Source organism: Vombatus ursinus, unplaced genomic scaffold (genome assembly GCF_900497805.2).
Source record: "Vombatus ursinus unplaced genomic scaffold, bare-nosed wombat genome assembly UNPS02014798.1, whole genome shotgun sequence".
In the NCBI taxonomy this organism is placed as follows: Eukaryota; Metazoa; Chordata; class Mammalia; order Diprotodontia; family Vombatidae; genus Vombatus; species Vombatus ursinus.
In genome coordinates, this window is record NW_020954576.1 from 5,887,843 (window position 1) to 5,908,627 (window position 20,785).

The following is a 20,785-nucleotide window of genomic DNA, read 5'->3' on the forward strand; positions in this document are numbered from 1 at the left end:
GCTTTTTTGCTATTGAATGAAAAATTATTGGGATACAAGGCCATATTCTTCTGTAGACTCACCGAAATCATCTTCAGGACAAGTCCAATAGCAGACTAGACAATAGGGACTTCATCCTGTTCCTCTTAGGTCTCAATATTTTGAGAGCTTTTAATTCCATGGAGTTTGTAGGTTCAGAGTATTATGAGGTATGGTAACATCTACCAGTCTTAAATTTTTATGGGATAGTTTTATATCTATCTGAGTGATTGTGGGGAACAGTTTTATGCTCCAATTCTAATATAGTTTATTTTTTGAATTTTAAAGATACTTGGGTGTTTGTATTTATATTGCAGGGATTTGTCATCTATTAATTCATGAAACATGGTGAGATTCTGATATATAATTCTTGCCACTAGGTGATATCTTTCTAGATATTCATTCTTAGGTACTTAATAATAATTTTTTTTTTATAGGTATCATTATTATAACCCAAGGGTAAAAGAATCAGGGCAGCTAGGTGGTGCCATGGATAGAGTGCCAGGCTTGGACTCAAGAAGACTGATCTTGCTGAGTTCAAATTAGGCCTCAGACACTTAGTAGCTGTATGACCTTGGGCAAGTTGCTTAACCCCATCAGTTTCTTCATCTGTAAAATGAGCTGGAGAAGGAAATGGCAAACCACTCTAGTATCTCTGCAAAGAAAAACCAAAAATAGTCACGAAGAGTCAGACACAGCTGAAACAACTGAACAACAACAACAAAAGAATCAGACAGTACTCTGAGAGATTTGAAAAGGGAGAGGTCATGTTCATTGGAGATGGGGTTAGGGAAATCTTAACTGAGGAGGTGGTATCTGATTGGAGTCTTGAGGGAAGACAGGGACATCATAGAACTGGTGGGGACATTAAAGGTCATGTAGTTCAACTTCCTCATTTTATAGATGAGGAAACTGTGAGGCAAGTTGCTCAGGCATGGTAAGTGGCAGAGCTAAGATAATTTATTCTGAGCATGAGAGAATATATGAGCAAGGCCATGAAGGTGAGAGGTCAGGCTAAGAGTAGGAAAATTAAAAATTGTTCATTTTTGGTAGAACATACACTATATGAAAGGGAAAAAAAAGCTGGACAGATAAGATAGCACCTTATTGTGGAAGACCTTGAATGACACAGTCAGAAGTTTATCCTTATTCCAAATGGCAAGTCTTCAAACACTTGAAGACATCTTTTATACCCTCCTCTCTCCTAATCTTCTCTTCTCTATGCCAAATATCATTTTCTACAACAGATTCTCATGTGACATAGTGTCTAGTCATCTCACTGTTATTGTAATGGTCCTATGCACATACCTCCATTCTGCCAATCTTTACTAAAATGTGGTACCATAAAGGATGGTACAGTGGATAGAGTACCAGGCCTGGAGTCAGGAAGACACAAGTTTAAATCCAGCCTCAGACACTTACTAGTTGTGTGATCCTGGGCAAGTCACTTAATCCTGTTTGCCTCCATTTCCAAATCTGTCAAATGAGTTGGAGAAGGAAATGGCAAACTACTCCAGTATCTTTGTCAAGAAATCCTCAAAAGGGATCACAAAGAGTCAGACATAACTGAAACAACTGAACAACAATAAAATAAGGCTGTGCCCTGGCTAGTCTGGCCAGAGCACAGTACAATAGGACCATTACCTCTTCAGTTCTCTTTGTTGTAGTTCTTGTTAAGTAGTCTAACATCACATTATTGGTATAAGATAACAATGGTGCATGGATGGGCGAGGCTGTTGATTAAGTCTTTGGAGGCTTTTTCATATTGTTGCATTGCATTTTCATTACCCATTGAGAGTTTTGTAGCTTTAGAGAATGTAGTTTTATACTATTTGTGATCATATTATTTGCAATCATGTAACATCATTCAGCAAAATGGTACAGTGAAGAGAGAGCTAGCTTTATAGTCAGTAAGAACTGGGTTCATATCTTATGTCTGACCCATACTGGTCCAGTGACCATTGGCAGGTCACTTACCCTCTCAGTGCCCTAGATTATAAATTGAAGAACAATTACAGATTCATATTAGTACAGGGAGTTTCCTCAAATAGAGTTCCCTGTACCAATAGAATTATTTTTGCTATTCAGTTATTTCAGTTGTATCTGACCATTTGTGACCACATTTGGGGTTTTCTTGGCAAAGATGCTGGAATGGTGTGCCATTTCTTTCTCCAGTTCATTTTACAGATAAGGAAACTGAAGCAAACAGGGTTAAGAAACTTGCCCAGGGTCACACAACTAGTAAATGTCTGAGACCAGATTTGAACTCAGGAAGAGGAGTCTTTTTAAAAATTAATTAACCAATTAATTTTTAGTTTTCTACATTAACTTTTATAAGATTATGAGTTCTAAAATTTCTCCCCCTCCTTCCCTTCCCCTCTCCCTGTGACAGCATGCAATCTGGTATAGGCTGTACATGTATAATCATATTAAAAATATTTTCACATTATTCATGTTTTGAAAGGAGAATCAGAACAAAATGGAATAACCATGAGAAAGAAAAAAAACAACAAAAAAGAAAATAGTGTGCTTTGATCTGCATTCAGACTCCATAGTTCTTTCTTTGCATGTGGATAGCATTTTCCATCATGAGGCTTTTGGAATTGTCTTAGATCATCACTGTGCCTGCTGAGAAGAGCTAAGTGCATCAAAGTTGGTCATCACACAATGTTACTGTTACTGTGTACAATGTTCTCCTGGTTCTGCTCACTTCACTCAGCATCAGTTCATGCAAGTCTTTCCAGGTTTTTCTGAAATCTGCTTGCTCATCACTTCTTATGGCACAATAATATTCCATTACATTCATATACGACAACTTTTTCAGCCATTCTCCAGTTGATGGGCATCCTCTCAATTTCCAATATTTTGCCACCACAAAAAAAGAGCTGCTATAAATAGTTTTGTACATGTGGACCATTTTCCCTTTTTTAATGATCTCTTTGGGATACAGACCTAGTAGTGGTATTGCTAGATCAAAGAGTATGCATAGTTTTATAACCCTTTGGGCATAGTTAAAAATTGCTCTCCAGAATGATTGGATCAGTTTACAACTCTACCAACAATGCATTAGTGTTCCATTTCCCCCCACATCTTCTCCAATATTTATCATTTTCCTGTTTAGTCATGTTAGCCAATCTGATAGGTGTAATGTGGTACGTGATGAGTCTTTTTGACTTCAGCCTGGGCATTCTATCCATTGTGCCACCAAGCTGCCCCAGTAAAGTCGTAATTCAAAAACAAAAACAAAAACAAAAACAAAGACAAAAAAAAACCAAACAGACAAACCATTATTCAGGAAATGTTGGTTTTGAAGACATTGACTTTTGCAGGAACAGTTTAGTATCCTTGAATGTGCTTTAGTTTCCCAGATGCAGACCTTATCTAACTTATTTTCTATCTTCAGAACTTGTCTAAGATGTACTTTTTACTAAAAAAGTACTTTTACTAAAAAAGAACTACTTTTTAATGAACCCACCAGGCAATTACATGTCAAAGTCTGGGCAGTATGGATTTTTCATCTAGAATTCTGGGTTTGGAGTCAAGAGGTCTATTTACAATACTTGCTCAGACATTTACTTGTATTTTTTACCACACTTATTTTTTTGACCCTGGGTAAGATCCAGAACCTCTTAGAGGTTCAGTTTCTTCATCTATAAAATGGAGGCAAATTATTTAACTTCTTAGTGCCCCAGACCAGTTACTTTTGTGTTATTGTGGATTTCACTGAGAGGTTCTGTCATGTTCTGGGGTTCAATGCAAGTCTTAAGAATGATACTATAATAACTATTGGGGGCATGTGGAATCAGATCTATGATTTCGTTGAAGGGAAGACCTGACAGAAAAACCACCCTTACCAACATAGGTCAACAACTCTTCTGCAACATACAGTCTTAGAGAATTACCTGAAATATTGAGAAGTTAAGTGCCTCTCCAGGGGTCAAACAGCTGGTGTGTGCCAGAGCTAGAACTCAAACGCAAATCTACCTAACTCTCCATCCATTACACCATGCTTTTGTTGTTGTTCAGTCATTTTCATTCATGTCCCGCTCTTCATGACCCATTTGGGGTTTTCTTGCCAAGATACTGGAGGGGTTTGCCATTTCCTTCTCCCACTTATTTTACAGATGAGGAAACCGAGACAAACAGGATTAAGTTATTTAGATAGAGTCACACAGCTAGTAAATATCTGAGGCCAGATTTGAATTCAGAAAGATGAGTCTGGTATTTGTATACTGCCTTCAGATTTGCAAAGTACTTTCTATATGTTATCTCATTTGTTTTCACAACAAAAATGGTGCTACAAGTAATTATTCTGATTTTTTCAGATGGGGAACTGAGACCTAGAGAGTTTAAGTGACTTAGCCAGGGTAGCATAGTGAGTAAATTTCAGAGGAGGGATTCAAACCCATGTCTTTATGATTCCTAGTCTTTTTCTATAACACACCATCTTTTAGGATGTGAGTATATGGAGAACTTCACCATCAGTAGGAACCTAGATTTAGAGAGAGTTGGAAGCAACCTTAAAGATCATCAGTTTATTTTTTTTATATGAATCTTTTAATACCCAAACCTGAAGGGTTTTCTACTTTACTTATTATATTACTTTTATTTTTTTTATTAATTTATTTTGATTTATCAAGAATCACTTCCATAAGCTTTTGAATTTTAAATTTTTCTCCCCCTCCCTCCCCACCTCCCTTCCCAAGATAGCACCCAATCTGATATAGTACTCTACTTAGTTTAAAGAGATTCATTTCCCCCATGGCATAGACAGAGATATAGACAGAGATGTAGATGTGTGCTCTGCACATAATAAGTGCTTAATAATGGTTTTTCATTCATTCACAGATATAGATATCAACATATAAGCTGATTTTTTTTTATGTATGCCACCCGTATATTACTGAGAAGCTACTAGAGCTATAAAGATGGGCCATGGTAGAATTAGACTTTGTAGTGTTGGGGTGATACATGCTCATTGGGTAGTCTCACCTCCAGAATGACTGTGTCTTTTTCAGACAGTTCATGACTGAGAGTGTCTGCATAGACATTCTATCTTCTAGGTTGCCTACCACTGAAGATGGCAGCCAGCCTTAGGCTATTTTAGATTCAAGTATGTTCTTTTTTTTTTTTTAACACCCCTGCTAGAAATGAAAGCTATTATCCATTTTGGCTGTGCCCACTTTCAATCACTTAAACCTTTCAGTGTTTCTTTCCATGTTTAGGTGTTTTTGTTTGTTTGTTTGTGAAGTCCTTCACCATTCTCGGCTAAAAGATTTTAATAACAGCAAGTTGGCATTACCATTCAGGATGCAAACCCAAAAGCCTCTATTTTTTTTAACTTTATATTGTCTGCAGTTATTTATTTGTTCTTTTTTTAAGTAATAAGAAAAGAAAAAGAAACATTACAAACTTAAATATAAAATAAGAAAAAACAAAAAATATCATGTGCACAGCAGAACATAGGAGAGGATTCAAATTATATAGTGATAACTTTTAATTTCAAGAAAGCTTATATATTAAATACTGTTCATTATGTTGAAAGCTGTCCATCCTTTCTTTGCTTCCTTGTAGGTTTTCTTTTGTTGTCTGCTGTACACTTTTTACTTTGTTCTTTTTTTCCCCTCCCTCCCCTCTACCTACCACTCTAAGGCTACAGTGGATCATTGGATATATTTATATATAGGTATTGATATATATATATATATATATATACACACACATACATACATATATATACACACACACACACATATATATACATACATATACACATATATATACATACATATACTTTCATAAAAAATTCTACTCCTAATCTTTGTTTTTGTTTGTGTATATCTCTTTATTTTTCCTATCTCTCCTAACTCCTCTACTTTACTTCTGCTACCTTACCCTCCTATTACTTAACCTACCCCCACTTCAGCAATCCCTCCCTTATCCTCCCATTCCCCTAAATCAAAACCCCCTTCTATATCCTCTTTTTAACCTATTCCCACACCCTCCCCTCTAAAGATCCCTCCTTTATCCTCTCCCCCTCCCTATCCCCATAGAGTTTTATTTGTTTTTAAATTTAAAAAACTTTTATTCTTTTCTAAATGTATATGTATTTTCCCCTCTTAAACCCATTCCTGATTAGAGTAGGGTTCCAGAACTAACAGCCCCTCTCCTCCATCTAATTCTTCTGCATTAGTTCTTCTTCTCGCATGTCATTTGTAAAAGATAATTACTCTTTTAGCCATACTTGAATGGTTTTACTTTTTGAAGTCATTTCATATTCAAGTTTACCCCAATCTTCCTTATAAGTTACCTAATTACTAGTAACAATCTTAGACATAGGTTTTACATTTTCCATACAGAAAAGGTAAACATTCTATACTTATTTAGTTCTTTGTATGATATTGGTATGTACCTTAAAGTTCTCTTGGCTCTTATATGTTAAATCTATTGAGTTCAGGTTTTTTTGTTTTTGTTTTTGTTTTTAACAAAGACCTGAAAGTCTGACAACTGATCGTGTCCATTTTTTTTTCATTCAGAATTATGCTTAGCTTTGCTGGGCATGATAGTTTTGACCAGAAGCCCAGTTCTTTTGCTCTTTGATAACACAGTGTTCCAAGACCTGTGATCTTTTAGTGTCGCCACTGCTAGGCCTTGTATGATTCTAATTGTGGTACCACCATATGTAAATTGTTTTTTCTTGTTGCTAATAGTATTTTGTCCTTGATCAGGGGGTTTTGAAATTTGACAATAATATTCCTGTGAGTTTTCCTCATAGGAGTTCTTTCAGGTGCTGATCAGTGGATTTTTTTCTATTTCTACTTTCCCCTCTTGTTGTAATGCTTCAGGACAATTTTCTTTAATTATTTTTTGTATTATTGTATCGAAATTCTTTTTTTTAATCAGAACTTTCAGGTAGTCCCATTATTCTTATGTTTTCTCTTTTTGATCTGTTCTCTAGATCTGTTGTTTCTCTGATGAGATGTTTCATATTCTCTTCTATTTTTCATTCTTTTTAATTTTAATTTTTATTATTTTAATTTCTTCATCTCTTATAACTTCACTGGTTTCCTCTTACCCAATTCTGATTTTCTTCCTTAAGATTCTGAATCTTCTTTTCTAATGGTTGACTTTCTTTTCTTAACCTTCTTGTTTTTCTTGTATTATTCTTATTTTTCTTTTTAGTTTTTCCTCAGTCTCTCTCATTTGATTTTTAAAATCTTTTTTTAAGTTCTTAAATGAGTTCTTTTTGGGCAGGTGACCATTTGACATTACTCTTTGGGGGTAGAAGAGGGTTTCTTTGCTTCAATATCCTCCTCTGAAGACCAGCTCTGATCTTCTCTATTTCTGTAATAGCTCTCTATGGTTGGATTCTTTCTCCTTTGCCTGTGCATTTTTTTTATAATAATTTAGTTTTTATAATCACCTCTAGTCCTGGGGTATGGAGGATGGTGCCTCTAATCCTCTTTAGTTCACTCTTCTGACCTTGAACTCAAACCAAGACCTTCAGCCTCCTCTAAGTGCCCACAGCAGAGGCGTCCCTACCCCACTGCTTTGGCACTTACTGATGTGTGCTACTTTGTTCTGGCACCAACCAAGTCTCTGCAGCACAGTTGGGTGTGGTGTTCCCATCAGCAGAGATTCCCTTAATCTTCCCCGGGACAGATGCCCAATTCTGCTCACTATGCTGGGGTTAAAAATTCCTGTGGCTGAGCTGAGGCAACCTCCTAACCCAGCTAACCCCAAGCCTTGCCTCTTGTTGTTGAAGGACCCTAGCCTGGAGGTGTTTACTTTTCACAGGAAGGAAATCTTGTCCAGGATTTTTCTTCAGATCTTCTCTAATTGTCCCAGGAGGACCCCTCTTCTGCCCCTAATCTTATTTGTTTTCTCAGCTCTATGTTCACCCAGAGGTGCTATTTTGTCTCTTTTGTGGAAGAAAATCTTGAGAGTTTGACATTTTCTGACCTACACTACCATCTTCCCAGAATCCTCTTCCCCCACTTTATAAATGGGAAAATCAAGGCCCAACAATGTCAAGTAACTTGGTAATGGATCCAGGTCCATGGATCCCAAATCTAGTGTTCTTTCTAACATACTACACTAGAAAACTTCTTTCATTTGATCCTTTTTTTGAAGGATACCTTTCCACAGTCCTGGCAAACATTTATCTGTCATTTACCTCCTTGCATAATGTCAGTTCATAGTAGATGGTTGGACAAAGTAATTTTTGTAGTGATATAAGTATTAACTAATTTTGATGTATTAGTGAGAGAAACATCTTATCTTCCACCAAAATCCTACTCTGGCATAGAGGTGACTACATTCACCGAGGCCATGCCAGTGTAGTGAAAGTTCTCGTAACTCATCCTGGTTACTTATCTAGTAACTTGTCCTACCCAGCTAGAAAGACTTCAATACAAGGCCATTGAAGGTCTGTGTATCTGATGTCCGAAGACCAACCTCTCCACCTTTGTTGGGAGAAATAATTAGAAAAAACTATGGGCTCTATAAGTTCCTAACTAAAATAAGAAACCAATTTTTCCCCCTGTAGAGCAGAAAGAGATGGATGCCATCTGGTCCAACAACCTCATTTTAAAGATGAGGAATCTAACATCCTAAGAAGATGAGTGACTTGCCCAAACTAACACATGTGGCATGTAGCAGAGTTTCAATTTAATTCCAGGTCCTCTGACTCCAAACTCAATGCCCTTTCCATGGTACACATTCCCTTACTATATGCCTGTTGGCTACATAAAAACTATGCCTACTGGTGTAGGTACTGAGCAGCATCTAGCAAGAGCCATCTTCTAGGGGAAAAAGTTTGGCTTTTTGGGTTGAGTGTTTATTGGATGGAACATAGCCTTTCACAGCAGCATCTGCCTTGGCTTTTCTGCCTCTTGTTAACAATTCCCCCCTGTTATTCAAGCCACAGTTAAGAGATCTCAGGCACATTTCACCTTGGACAAGCAGTCATAGTCCAGTGAGCTGGCCAAGTGGTTGAATCTCAGTTGCCCACACATGAACTCCCCCAAACATTTCAGCTTGAAGCTTTAGGACTGGTCAGAAGCATATAGGACATTGAAAATCCCCACCACAGCTCTCCAAGCCCCAAGTAGCAGTGAGTCACTCATTTGAGAGATTTATTACTAACAACACAATTACCATCCTATGCATGAAGAGCAAAGTTTCTAAAGAATGTGAAATCAACCACTATTTAGTTGAACAGAAACAGATGCAACAAGTTGAAATTAAAAAAAAAAAAAAAACAACCCACAGTCTGAAGAAAGTATTAAGTGGGTCATCACAAAGGACTGTAATTTTGTAATTTTCTACCTCTGTATTTTTCTCACCATAGAGCACACAGCACCCTCCCCACCCCCCAATTATTTTGCAAAATCTTGGCTTGCAGCAAGAGACATTTTTGGAGGCTTAACCTTGGCTTTTGTTCAGATAACTGCACGTATCCCCAAATTCTGCTTATAATAGGCCAAGCCTCCTCTAGGATTCATTCCATCTTCTCTACCCTCAAAATAATTTCTGTCTTGAAGACATAAAGTTAGCATAATGAAGTGATGAGTAGCAAATTATTTACAGAAGGAGCAACTTTTTCTCTTCGAAAAAAAAAAGTTGTCGGAAAATGTAGTTGCGTCCATCCTTTTAGGAATAAGATCAATTCAATCCAATTAGGTCCAGTCAAACCCCTGCCATATGTCACTGTTGTGACATTGTGAAGGTTACAAAAGAGTGAAAGTCACCATCCCTATCTTTTATCTATTATTGGGTGAAGACTTGAATGCATAGAGAGCAATAAAAAATCATATAATCAAGTGGTGCACCGGGTGGGACAGATGGCAATTACAATAGCAGTTTGGGTCCAAACCTCCTATCTTAGGATCAGAGGGGGAAGGGTCTTTAGAGATCATTTAACCCACCCCCTTCATTCAACAGGTCAGGAAACTAAGGCCCTGAAGGGGTAAGTGATTTGCCTAAGATCACATAGCTAGCATAAAGGAGAGCAAAGATTCAAAATCAGATCCTAAGACTTGACCTATCACTTTTTCTACCTGTAATACTACGATGCCCTTAATCCATGAGGTCATTCTTGGTTACTTGATGGCAACTAACACACACACACACACACACACACACACACACACGCATGCATCTATATATACACATATGTATGTGCATGTATGTATAACTACACATCTACATGCATATATACAAACATGTATACATGCATGCATGTTTGTGTATACATATGCATGTATACTGATAAGTCATAGGAACATCAGCTATACCTGGAAGGAACCCAGGAGGTCATCTAGTCCACCCCGCTCTGATTTTATAGATGAGATAACTGAATTATAGGGTGGTAAAGTGATTTCCCCAAGTCCCATCGGTATTAAGTGTCAGAGGTGGGATATGAAATCAAGTAGACCCCTCTTGGGAATGATTATGCATCCAGCCCTCTTTTTACAGGGTAGAAGAGCACGGGGGATGGACTTCATTTGATACCTACTCCATCATGTTAATCTCGGTGTGCGTGTGTATTTGTTTCTACATTGGCATTGTTTCAGCTCCAGGAGTCAGCTTCTAGAAAGAGTGTGGGAAGCTGATTTGGAAGCTTGTCAGCTTTTGATCCGGGGCTTCCAGCTTCAAGAGGTCAGCAGCTGTGTTTCAGAAGGAGAGGAGATTCAGATAGACCGCTTCGAGATGGCCACCCCTGCTCCTGCCCCTGTCACCTCTCTCCTCCCAAGGCCCACTTCAGAAGACGGACTGAAGCCTTTTTGTCAGCCGGCTGAGGAGTGGCAAGCAACCCTGTACCCCACCATTCAGGGTGGTGGCTGTGAACAGAAAGAGGTACCCAGATTTGTCTAAGGGGTTTTCCCAAATAGTTCTCCCAGGATGGAGTTTCCCCAGGAGCACCAGACTATCAAAATCTAGGGTACCAAGTATAAGGTGGGTTCTACATCTTATGGTGGGCTCTAAAAATCTGGTTCAAGCACATCTTTTTTTAAAATTAAAATCTATTTATTATAAACCTAACAATGATCAATCAATCACCAAGCATTTATTATGCACGTACTATGTGCCAAACTTTGTATTAGGTGCTGGACATATGAATAAATAGAAATGAAATTAAATAGGAATGGAAAAGAAACAATCCTATCCTCAAGGTGTTCATATTATAATCAGGGAGATAAGGACATAATAAGGACATAAACACACACATATGCATATATATGTGTATGTATGTATGTATATATATAAACTACACATGTGTATATATGTATATATACATGTATATAATGTATGTGTATATATGTAGATACACACATGTATATATATAAAATATATACACATTTATGTGTATATTTGTATTCATATACACACACACATATACTTATGCATATATGTATGTACATAATAAATCCTAGGTACTTAAATATAAGGCAGTTAAAGAGTGAGGGCACTAGCATTTGGGGAGATCAGAAAACGCTCCATTTGGAAGGTGGTGCTTGAACTGTTTCTTGAAAGAAGAGAGGTGAAGATGAAGAATCCTTCAGGCATGTACAGTATCTAGTAGCAAGACCCAGAGATGAGAGATGGAGTGTCATGCATAAGAAACACAGAGAAAGGGGCAGCTAGGTGGCACAGTTGATAGGGCAACAGCCCTGGAGTCAGGAGGACCTGAGTTCAAATCCAGGCTAAGACACTTATTAGCCATGTGACCCTGGGCAAGTCATTTAAGCCTGATTGTCTCCCAAAAGACCTCAAAACAAAAAGAAGCACAGAGAGAGGCTAGTTTGGCATCTTTTTTTTGAGAGGGGTGAAAATTAATATCCACTGAAGCTGGAAAGGTTGGTTAGGGTCAAATTCTGAAGGGTAATAAAAACAAATTGGAAGAGTTGGTATTTTATCCTGGAAGAAATAGGGAGCCACTGGAATTAATTGAGTATGGGAAGTAGAGTGGTTGTATCTTTGTTTAAAAAGTATCATCCACCTCATCAATCATTAGCTTCTGCTTATACAAAGAAGAACAGAAAAAGAAATGTATGTGAAACTAGGAATCTCTATATTGTACAGCTTGTTTTTAAGTATATTTGAAATTTAATATGTTCTGCTCATCTGTGACCCCCTCTGAATTTGTTTCTGCTCTCTTTTGTGTATTTTTAAAATGTTTTATTGGTCTTTACTGTCTTCCTTTTTTAATCACTCTCATTTCCCATTTCTTCCCCCAACAACTCTTTCCTTCCACAATATTGAAGCCTTTCATCATAACAAATATGTGTAATTAAGCAGAACAAATTCACATATTGTCCTTATCTGAAAATATATACCTCATTCTGTTCCCCTAGTCCCTCACTTCATATCTGAGAGGTGGGAATGATTTCATCATCAAACTTTTAGTAATTGCATTCATCAGATTTCTTCAGGCACATCTTTTGATTATGCTAAATGTATGTTTTAGGAAAATTAAAGCTTGGATTCATGTAATCCTTTACTCTGTTCTAGATGAAAAAAAAAGCATTTCCCTCTACCTTTCCTTTCTCCTCCCACCATGTGACTCTTTAAATGAATGGGCCACTGGAGCATCTTCCAATTTCAGAGCCGTGGTGAGAAGATTCCTAGCTCTTCTCTGGCTATATTTCTAGGTCTTTTATGTATTAAAGGGGGAGAGGTGGTGAGGCTAAAAGAAACACGCTTTTCCTTTTACGTAAATGTTGGATATGTTGATGTTGGATATGCTGATTCATTCAAAACATTTACAATCAACCAGTGATCAAATTCATAAAACAATAAGTAAGCAAGATGCTGGGTAAGGCCTATCACATCACAGCCCTGTCTTGCATGTGGGACAAGTAGCCTTTTCAAAGGTGCTCAAATATCTTTTTTTTTTAAATGAAGCATATACTGATAGAAATTAAAGGTGTGCTTAAAGGGAGTGTGATTTTCACAGCCATTGCATTCAGCCATTGGAAAATGAATAGCTGATTGTGCATTTGAAGTGATTTAATTTTGTAAGAAAGTCAACCATTATCACATTCTGCAATCCCCGATGACTTAATAAAATTATGCTCTAAATTGAGCTGCAGATGGCTTCATTTTTTTTTTTTGTTACCTGAGTTATTGAACATAGGAGTCCACATTCATTCAAGGCCTGGTCACTTCTTCATCGTTTGCCTAATACTCTTGGCAGGTGGCACCTGTGGCTATTGTGATAGGTTAAAATGAGCCCTTTAAAGGAAAGAAAGCCATTGAGGGCTCACATGGATAAGCACCCTAAAAAAGGGAATGTTTAAGGGAAGGGCTAACTCTGTAAGGGGCACTTACTAGGAACCCATCAAAAGGACCGGGGGTCATGGTGAGCAAAATGAGAGGGGGCTGCAATATTAAGTTTGCGACTGTGAGAGGGCACAGCATCGTTCAACTAAAAGTAGGGTCGAGTTTCTAGAGTTTTGCCTTATTCTCCAAAGAAACAGAATAGAATAGTATAATTAAAAGAGGATTGGAATTGGCTTAGGTGCTTAATGGCACCTTCTGTGTTTCAGACATTGTTCTAGGTGCTGGGATGGAAATACAAAAGAGGGAACAGTTCCTGCCCTCAAGAAGTTTACAGTCAGTTGATAAACATTTATATAGCATCTCTTCACTGTGCTGTGCTGCGAGCTTGGGAAGACAAATAAGAAAAAGAAAGGTCTTGCCTTCAAGGAACTTACAATCTAGTGAGGAAAGACGGTACGCAAAAGGAAACTGAAAAGTGGGTAGTGAGAGAGGCACCCAGCGAAGTTCAAAGAATACAGACTGGTGGGAAATGGAGAGATGGTTGACCTGAGTGTCCTTCTTAAATGGAAGAAGAGCTGCTTGTTCTGCCTTCCAATCAGAGGATCAGAGGGCACTGATGAGGTATGAGTATTAAGGCTGAATCCTTCAGGGTGATGAGGCTCCCTGGGGGTGTGATGGCAAAATCCAAAGGAAGGCAACTGGGTGGGAAATGATATACCACTGTAACAACTACCTGCAGTTCTGGGGAGGGTATCAGAAAGAGCTCCCTTCCCTCATAGGGCACAAGGGAAAGGCTATGTCTGGGTGAAGATGAGAAGGGGAAAGGTCTTTGGAAAGGAGGAGATCACAAATACTTTTGCCTTCTCACAAACCAGAATAATCAATACCCAACAGACATTGACTCAGAAATCATTGGCTCAGGAGGTTTTAGTGGTTATAAGCCTCTCAGAAGCTTTCATATTCTCTACAGCTTGTTTCCTTCTAAGACCAGCAGAACTAAATAGTGGAGGAAGGGAAATGCCAAATAAGAGAAACATTGAATAATGGAATTTGTATTTGGCTCATGGGATTTGAAAAGACTCAAGAAAAGGAAAGGAAATGACAGTCAGAGGTCTTATTCTAAAGCTGTTCTTGCTCTTCGTTTAAATATTTAGAAGTAAGCATTTGGTCAGTGAAACCTGGGCACTCAAGAGTGGCCTTATGGCTAAAATGTCTGTGAAGTTTTCTACTTAAGTACAGCTCAAGGCAGCTCTCTGGTGGGGATGGCACCCCAGTTTTCTTTTCAAAAGGTTTTGACTGGAAAGCAATCAAGCACAACTTGTCTCAAATCTTCCAGGAAATAAGTTGATTCTTCCATGAGATTTCCTAAGGGAATTCAACTTCCCTGGGCTTGACTACTTTGGGAGACAGCTTGATGTAGCTGGAATCTTGCAGAGGATTTTGGATTGAATCCAAGCTGGCTCTGCCATTCCTTTCTGTGTGGTCATGGACAATTCATTAAACCTTTCTGGGTCTCAGCCTCATCATTTGTGAAAAGGAGTTGTGGTTTCATCATGTGGTTTACCCATCAGGGTAAAGAAGATCCAGATTCAGGTCTTTCATCTGTCTCTTGTAGGCTGTGTGAACTGGGGTTAGTTTTATAACCTCTTAGAGCCTCCTACTCTCTAAGATCCAAAGTTGCTAAGTGGGTGCTGATTTGCATTGATGGAGTCCTAAAACAAGGAACTCCCTCTAGTAATGAAATTACAGGTCTAAAACCAAACAAAAATAAATACATGTGTATATGTGTGTGTGTGCATATAATTACATATGTTGCCCCAAAATAATTTAAAACATACTAAGATTTTTTGTGTCTGATATAATGTGTGTTTACATGCATGTATACATTTAGAAAATTTTATATACATGTATAATTAAATGCTCTCTCTCTATATATTATATTATATTATATTATATTATATTATATTATAGAAGAAGAAAAGAGGAAAGAAACAGAGAAAGATTTTCTTTAATTGCAGTTTCTCCTTCCTTTTCAATTTAAGGTCTTTTAGATTAGATTTAAAGGGTCTAGGCAAATACATTTTTACCATCTCTTGGTACTTTATCTCTTACCAAGAGCCCATCATTCCTATATTTTAATCTGTCGCTCCAAAAAAACTCGTTTTCAAACCTCGGTCTTCTAAACTAGATCTTTACTCCCAAAATCTGCTCTCCCTTTCTGAAGACATTGTCTTAAATTGTTAGCAGAGACAAAAACCTTTTCCCTTAAGGTCTTCAGTTTCTTTTCTAGACTTTGTAAACCTTAGTGCTACATCTGTGATATTCCCAGAGTTTAAAGGTAAAACAGGTAGGAGTAAAGGGGAATCAGCTCAGTCTGATACATATTGAGTTGGAGATTGAGTTGATGGGGGATCTATGCAGAACAGCCCAAAAGGCTGCTAGTGATGCAGTGCTAGAGTTCTAGAGGGAGGTTAGAGTTGGATATATAAGTTTTCAGAGTTATCTGCATAGAGATGATGTCCACAGAAGCAGATAAGAGCCCCATGGAAGAAAGTATAGAAAGAACAGAGAGCCCAAGGCAGATTTTTGGAAGTCACCTGTGTGAGGGATGGGGGAGAACCAGGAGAGAATAATGTCTAAGAAGCCAAAGTAAGTGCTCTGTTTGAGGGAGTGTTCAGCACTAGCAACAACAACTCTCCAAAAAAGGAGGATTAGGGGGAGCAGATGATTATTCTGATCTCTTCTAGCTTGGACAATCTATGTTCCCAATTTTTAATGGCTGGTAAGGATTATAAAATGACTTTCTGTTTTATTGCTTTGTCTTCTTTGAAAGAATTATTTCTCTTTGTGTCTTTATATGGTTGTTTAGTAAATACCTTGCCCCCATTTTACAGTTGAGTATACTGAGGCCAAGTGAGCTAGCTGCTGAATGTTATGGCATAGAACTTGGGCTGGGCTATTGAGCAAGCCTTACTGCCTCTATGCTTGGGCAGATCCTCTATTCCCTCCCTCACAGGGGATAGATATCCTTTATAGTTTCATTGCACCTTTCCTCCAAGTATCTCAAAGGGCTGTGGAAACAATCAGATACTGTTGGCTCAGATTTATAGCCCTTACAGATATTGCATGGGGCCAGGATGGAGCTGAGGAAATTAGAAAGCCAAGTTTCCCTGCTGTAAAGCCTCTCCTTTATATTTGTCGTTCTTCTGGTCACAATATCTACTTAATTCTGTCTTTCCTGTCTCCTGCCTGTCTTGCCTTTGCTTTGGTTACATAATGAATTCAATCACATTATGCTTCAGGGATGGTGACATTCATTCTTCAGTCCTTCCTTCCTTCCCAGCCGTGCCCCACTCCCACACCACTCATAGCCAGGAATTCCTAGCAAAGAGAGATTCTTACCTAGACCAAAAAGCACCCTGGGAAGGTCACTGGAGCACAATATTAGAGGAGCCAGTCTTGTGAAGGAAACTCTCTGTTTGACTGAATTATTAAATAAATTAAAAGCAAGCCACCCATAAACAACCAGGTTTTATTTGCATAGATCCTTGACTACCCCAAGTTTGTTTTGTTTTGGGTTTGTTGGTTTTTTAGGGGGTGGGAAGAGAGAGAAAGTGGTGGCAGTGGCTACAGTTTGCTTATTTCCCTTAGTATGAATGCCTGAAGTCATCAAAAGAAGAATGCCTCTCATTTCAGAGACAAGGCTTCCAAACCACAAAATGTTTCTTCTTTTCTCTTCCTAACAAATGCAGACCCAGGTTCTAGTCCACACTTCACTTACTAGCCATCAATCAATCAATCATTAAGCATTTATTAAACATGGACTTTGTACCAGGCACTGGAATATGAAAACAAAATAAATATTAAACAGTCCCTAACCTGAAGGAGCTTATATTCTATTGGATGAGACAGCATGTATGTAAAGTAAGCACATACAAAAAATATACGAAATGACTTGAGAATAAATACAAGATAACTGCACACAAGTAGTTGGAAAGATTAAAAAAAGAGATTTCATGTAGCGGGTATAGCATTAGCAGAGTTAGAAAACAGAGATGTGAAGACGCAGAGGTGAAGTGGGAGTAAATTCCATATATGGGGACAATTCCAGCGATGTGGCTTTGGGGAAATTTTTCTGGGCCTTGGGCATGTCATCTAGAAAATGGGGAGGCTGGGCCAAATGATTTCTTGTCACTCCTCCTAACTCAAATATTTACATTTTGGAGTTTAACCACAGGGTAAATTCCTACTTACCTATGGATTGGTTCATTTTTTTTTCTGTCTCCTATCTTTAGGAAAAAAGAAAGAGAAGTCAGAGGGGCTACACCATACGTGCAACCCCAATGGGCATACCCTAGATGGGGAATGTTTAGTTAGTCTCTCTGTTCCCATACTAAAGTCATGGTTATAATTTGCTGCTGTTTCCTTTGCCTGGAATAAGGGAAGGAAGTGAACTCTGATCTGCTGGCATGCCTCCTCCAGGAGCCTGGAACCACTTTTATGCTTCTTAAACCATGTAGTACCGTGAATAACTGTGGCATTTCTGTAGTTTAAAAATAGTTTAACATTTTTGATGAAAATGGACAGGGCAGGGGAAGGCAGGAATTCTTAGTGATTACTTTTACCACTGAAAGAAATTTTGGCTGGCCAGAATCTATGCACCAATTTCAGTAATCAATGACAGGGTAGCCATGGATTAGGTAATAAATACAGCATAGGTGAAGCTTCCCAAGGGCTTATATTCTGTTGGGGGGGGTACATATGCATAAATATCATATATGAATCCAGTTCAATTCAACAAACATTTATTATTAAGGATCTTTCACAAGCCTGGCACTGTGTTGGGCACAAAGATGGAAAATGATACAGTCATAGGACATAAATTTAAAGCTCAGAGAACAAAGTCTACCTTCCTCATTTTACAGAGGAGAAAAGTAAGTCCCAGAGAGACTGATTGGCCAAGGTCACATAAGTATTTTTAATTGGCAGAGTCCAAATATGAACCTAGTTTCTTTGACCCCAAACCCACTGATCTTTCTATTGGTACAATGGTGCCTCCCACCCTGCCATAATACATCCGCTTAGGAGAACTCAAAGTCTTCTGCCAGAAGTTTACAATTTAATGGGCAAGAGAAGTAGGAGGAGGATAGGACATATTTGAAAATAAAATATATGTTAGAATGTGATGGGGAGGCGAAGGAGAGATCTAGACAAAACACAATAAATTTTGAGAAAAGAGAGACCATTTTCATCTGGAAGAAAAGGGAAAGGCTTAGAAACAAATTAATTCAATGATGACAATAATAGTTAACATTTATATAGTGCTTTAAGATTTGCAAAACACATTATAAATATTATCTCATTTTATCCTCACAACAACCCTGGGAAGTAGGTACTATTATTATTCTCATTTTACAGATGAGGAAGCTGAGGCAGACTGAGGTTAAGTTACTTGCCTAAGGTCACAAAGCTAGTTAAGTGTCTGAGGGTGGATTTGAACTCAAGTTTTCCTGACTCTACTTCCAGCTCCCTGGAACTCAAGTAGCAAGGTCCCCTTCCCAGGATTAGCTGAGATATGTTCATTTTGGCCTGGGTATTTCCCAGGGCATAAACTAACAACCAACATTTTATATCATGTCCGCTCTGTTCATTAATCCAAAGTCAAAATCAAAGGATTTGGAAGGATCTCAGGCCAAGTCTAAGAAAGCCAAGAACTGACACTTTGTGCCTAGCTGCCCATTAGATCATCTTGCCTCCTTAAACTATAAACAGGCACTAGACATAAGTTGGATTTCCATGCTCTGGGAGGTTTTTATTAGTCCTCTACCCAAGGCAACGTATCTTTTTGGCAAAAAATTTCACATCTTCTATTCCATCCTTTCTTGACTCTTGCATCTTTCTCATTGGCCATTTTCTTTTAGCCTGCTCCACCCCCACTGACCTCCAACTCTATAGTATTGGAGTTTCTGGTGGTAGCAAATTAATGGCTACCTAACTTTCTTTTCCCTCCATTGCAAATGCTACATAATGATCTTACTTCAGTGCTGTGGGGTGGGTGGGGGTTAGGAATAGTCCCCTGAACACTCTTAGCTGCTCATGATCTAATGGGCCATCTTATCCTTTTACTAAGTCAGTAGTTTTAGCGGTCTCCATGTCACAAAAGATCCTTTATTCTTTTGGAGTATCTGAAATTGTTTGAAATATTAAACTGCCTAATGTTGTTCTCAAAATTGATTGCAGTTGTGACTGCCAGTCATTAAGTAAAGAAGTCAACTCCATATTAACTGGAATACCCACTGTCTCTCTTCCTGCATCAGGTCACAATTGGCCCTCAAAGACATGTTACCTTAGCTCAGAAGGATGTATGATCCGAATAGTAAATTTTGATATCCAACACAGGATCTACTGGACTGTGAGTAAATTAGGACATGTCTTTTCAAAAGAACAAAATGCACTATTTTCCTTAAATCTCATATGTACTCTTTCCAAAACCATTTGGAGATACAAATTTTATTTCCGTCTTAAATGCCAGAGCTGAGCATCATTGAAGGTCAGTGTTTGATTCTGTTTTCGTAGTTTCCCTTTCATCAGTGTGGCAGCTATTTCTTCACAATGGGTCATTTGGATGGCATATCCTCTGAAACAGAACACTTCTTCTCACAACTGAAATACTACCCCCTCCCCCAGTCCTGGAATTAAAGGCTCCAACATTATGATTTCTCTGTTCCTCGAAAGATCTGATTTCTTGTATTAAGTGACCAGAACATTTGACTGCTGGTCACACTATGGAATGGGGTGTCTACTTCACAGTCCCCCCTGCCCCGCCCCATCTGACAACAGAAGGCTGAGAAACCTCTCTGGCTGGTTCACCCTTGGCAATCAAAGCAAAATATACCAAAGAGAAAGGAATCTATGTCTGTGACTGACAGCATCCACACAAGTACGGCTTGTCAAATGAATCTGAAGCCCATTGTATTTCTACACTACAGTTGGGCTTCCAGATGTTTCACCACTAGACAGCGATTTCCATTAAAATGGTGGTTGTCTAAAGAGATTAGAATCCCCTGACCAAGTTGTATTTACACCTCAGCAGGAAGTTTTCTTTTTGTCCATTTTAAATTCATCTTTCTCCAGTTCTGGACCACTACCTTTAGTTTTGTCCTCTGAGAGAAAACAACTTAGCACCATGCAAGGACTGAAAGACAATTAAAAGAAGCCACAACAATTCAGACTTTTTCTTGTTTTTTTACTTAAGAAAGTATGCACAAATGAAATATCCAAGTAGTTAGTTTGCATGTTACATACTACAGATACTTTGAAACTTTAGCAGATCCACAATCTCATCAACAGTGGGAATCCAGAACAAATACATCTTCACTGTGAGTCTTCCTTCCAAGGAGGGGAGTCCGGAACTTATATCTAGGAGAGAGAGGGAGAGAGAGAGAGAGAGAGAGAGAGAGAGAGAGAGAGAGAGAGAGAG

General features: G+C 38.3%; 1 protein-coding gene across 1 annotated transcript in view; it reads left to right on the forward strand.

Moving 5' to 3' along the window:
* Window positions 1-20,785, forward strand: part of LOC114050170 (disrupted in schizophrenia 1 protein-like) — a 508,708-nt gene that overhangs the window by 443,917 nt on the left and 44,006 nt on the right. The window contains exon 11 of the mRNA XM_027871792.1: window positions 10,596-10,878. Within this exon, the coding sequence (XP_027727593.1) occupies window positions 10,596-10,878 (283 nt within the window). The remainder of the gene's footprint in view (window positions 1-10,595; window positions 10,879-20,785) is intronic.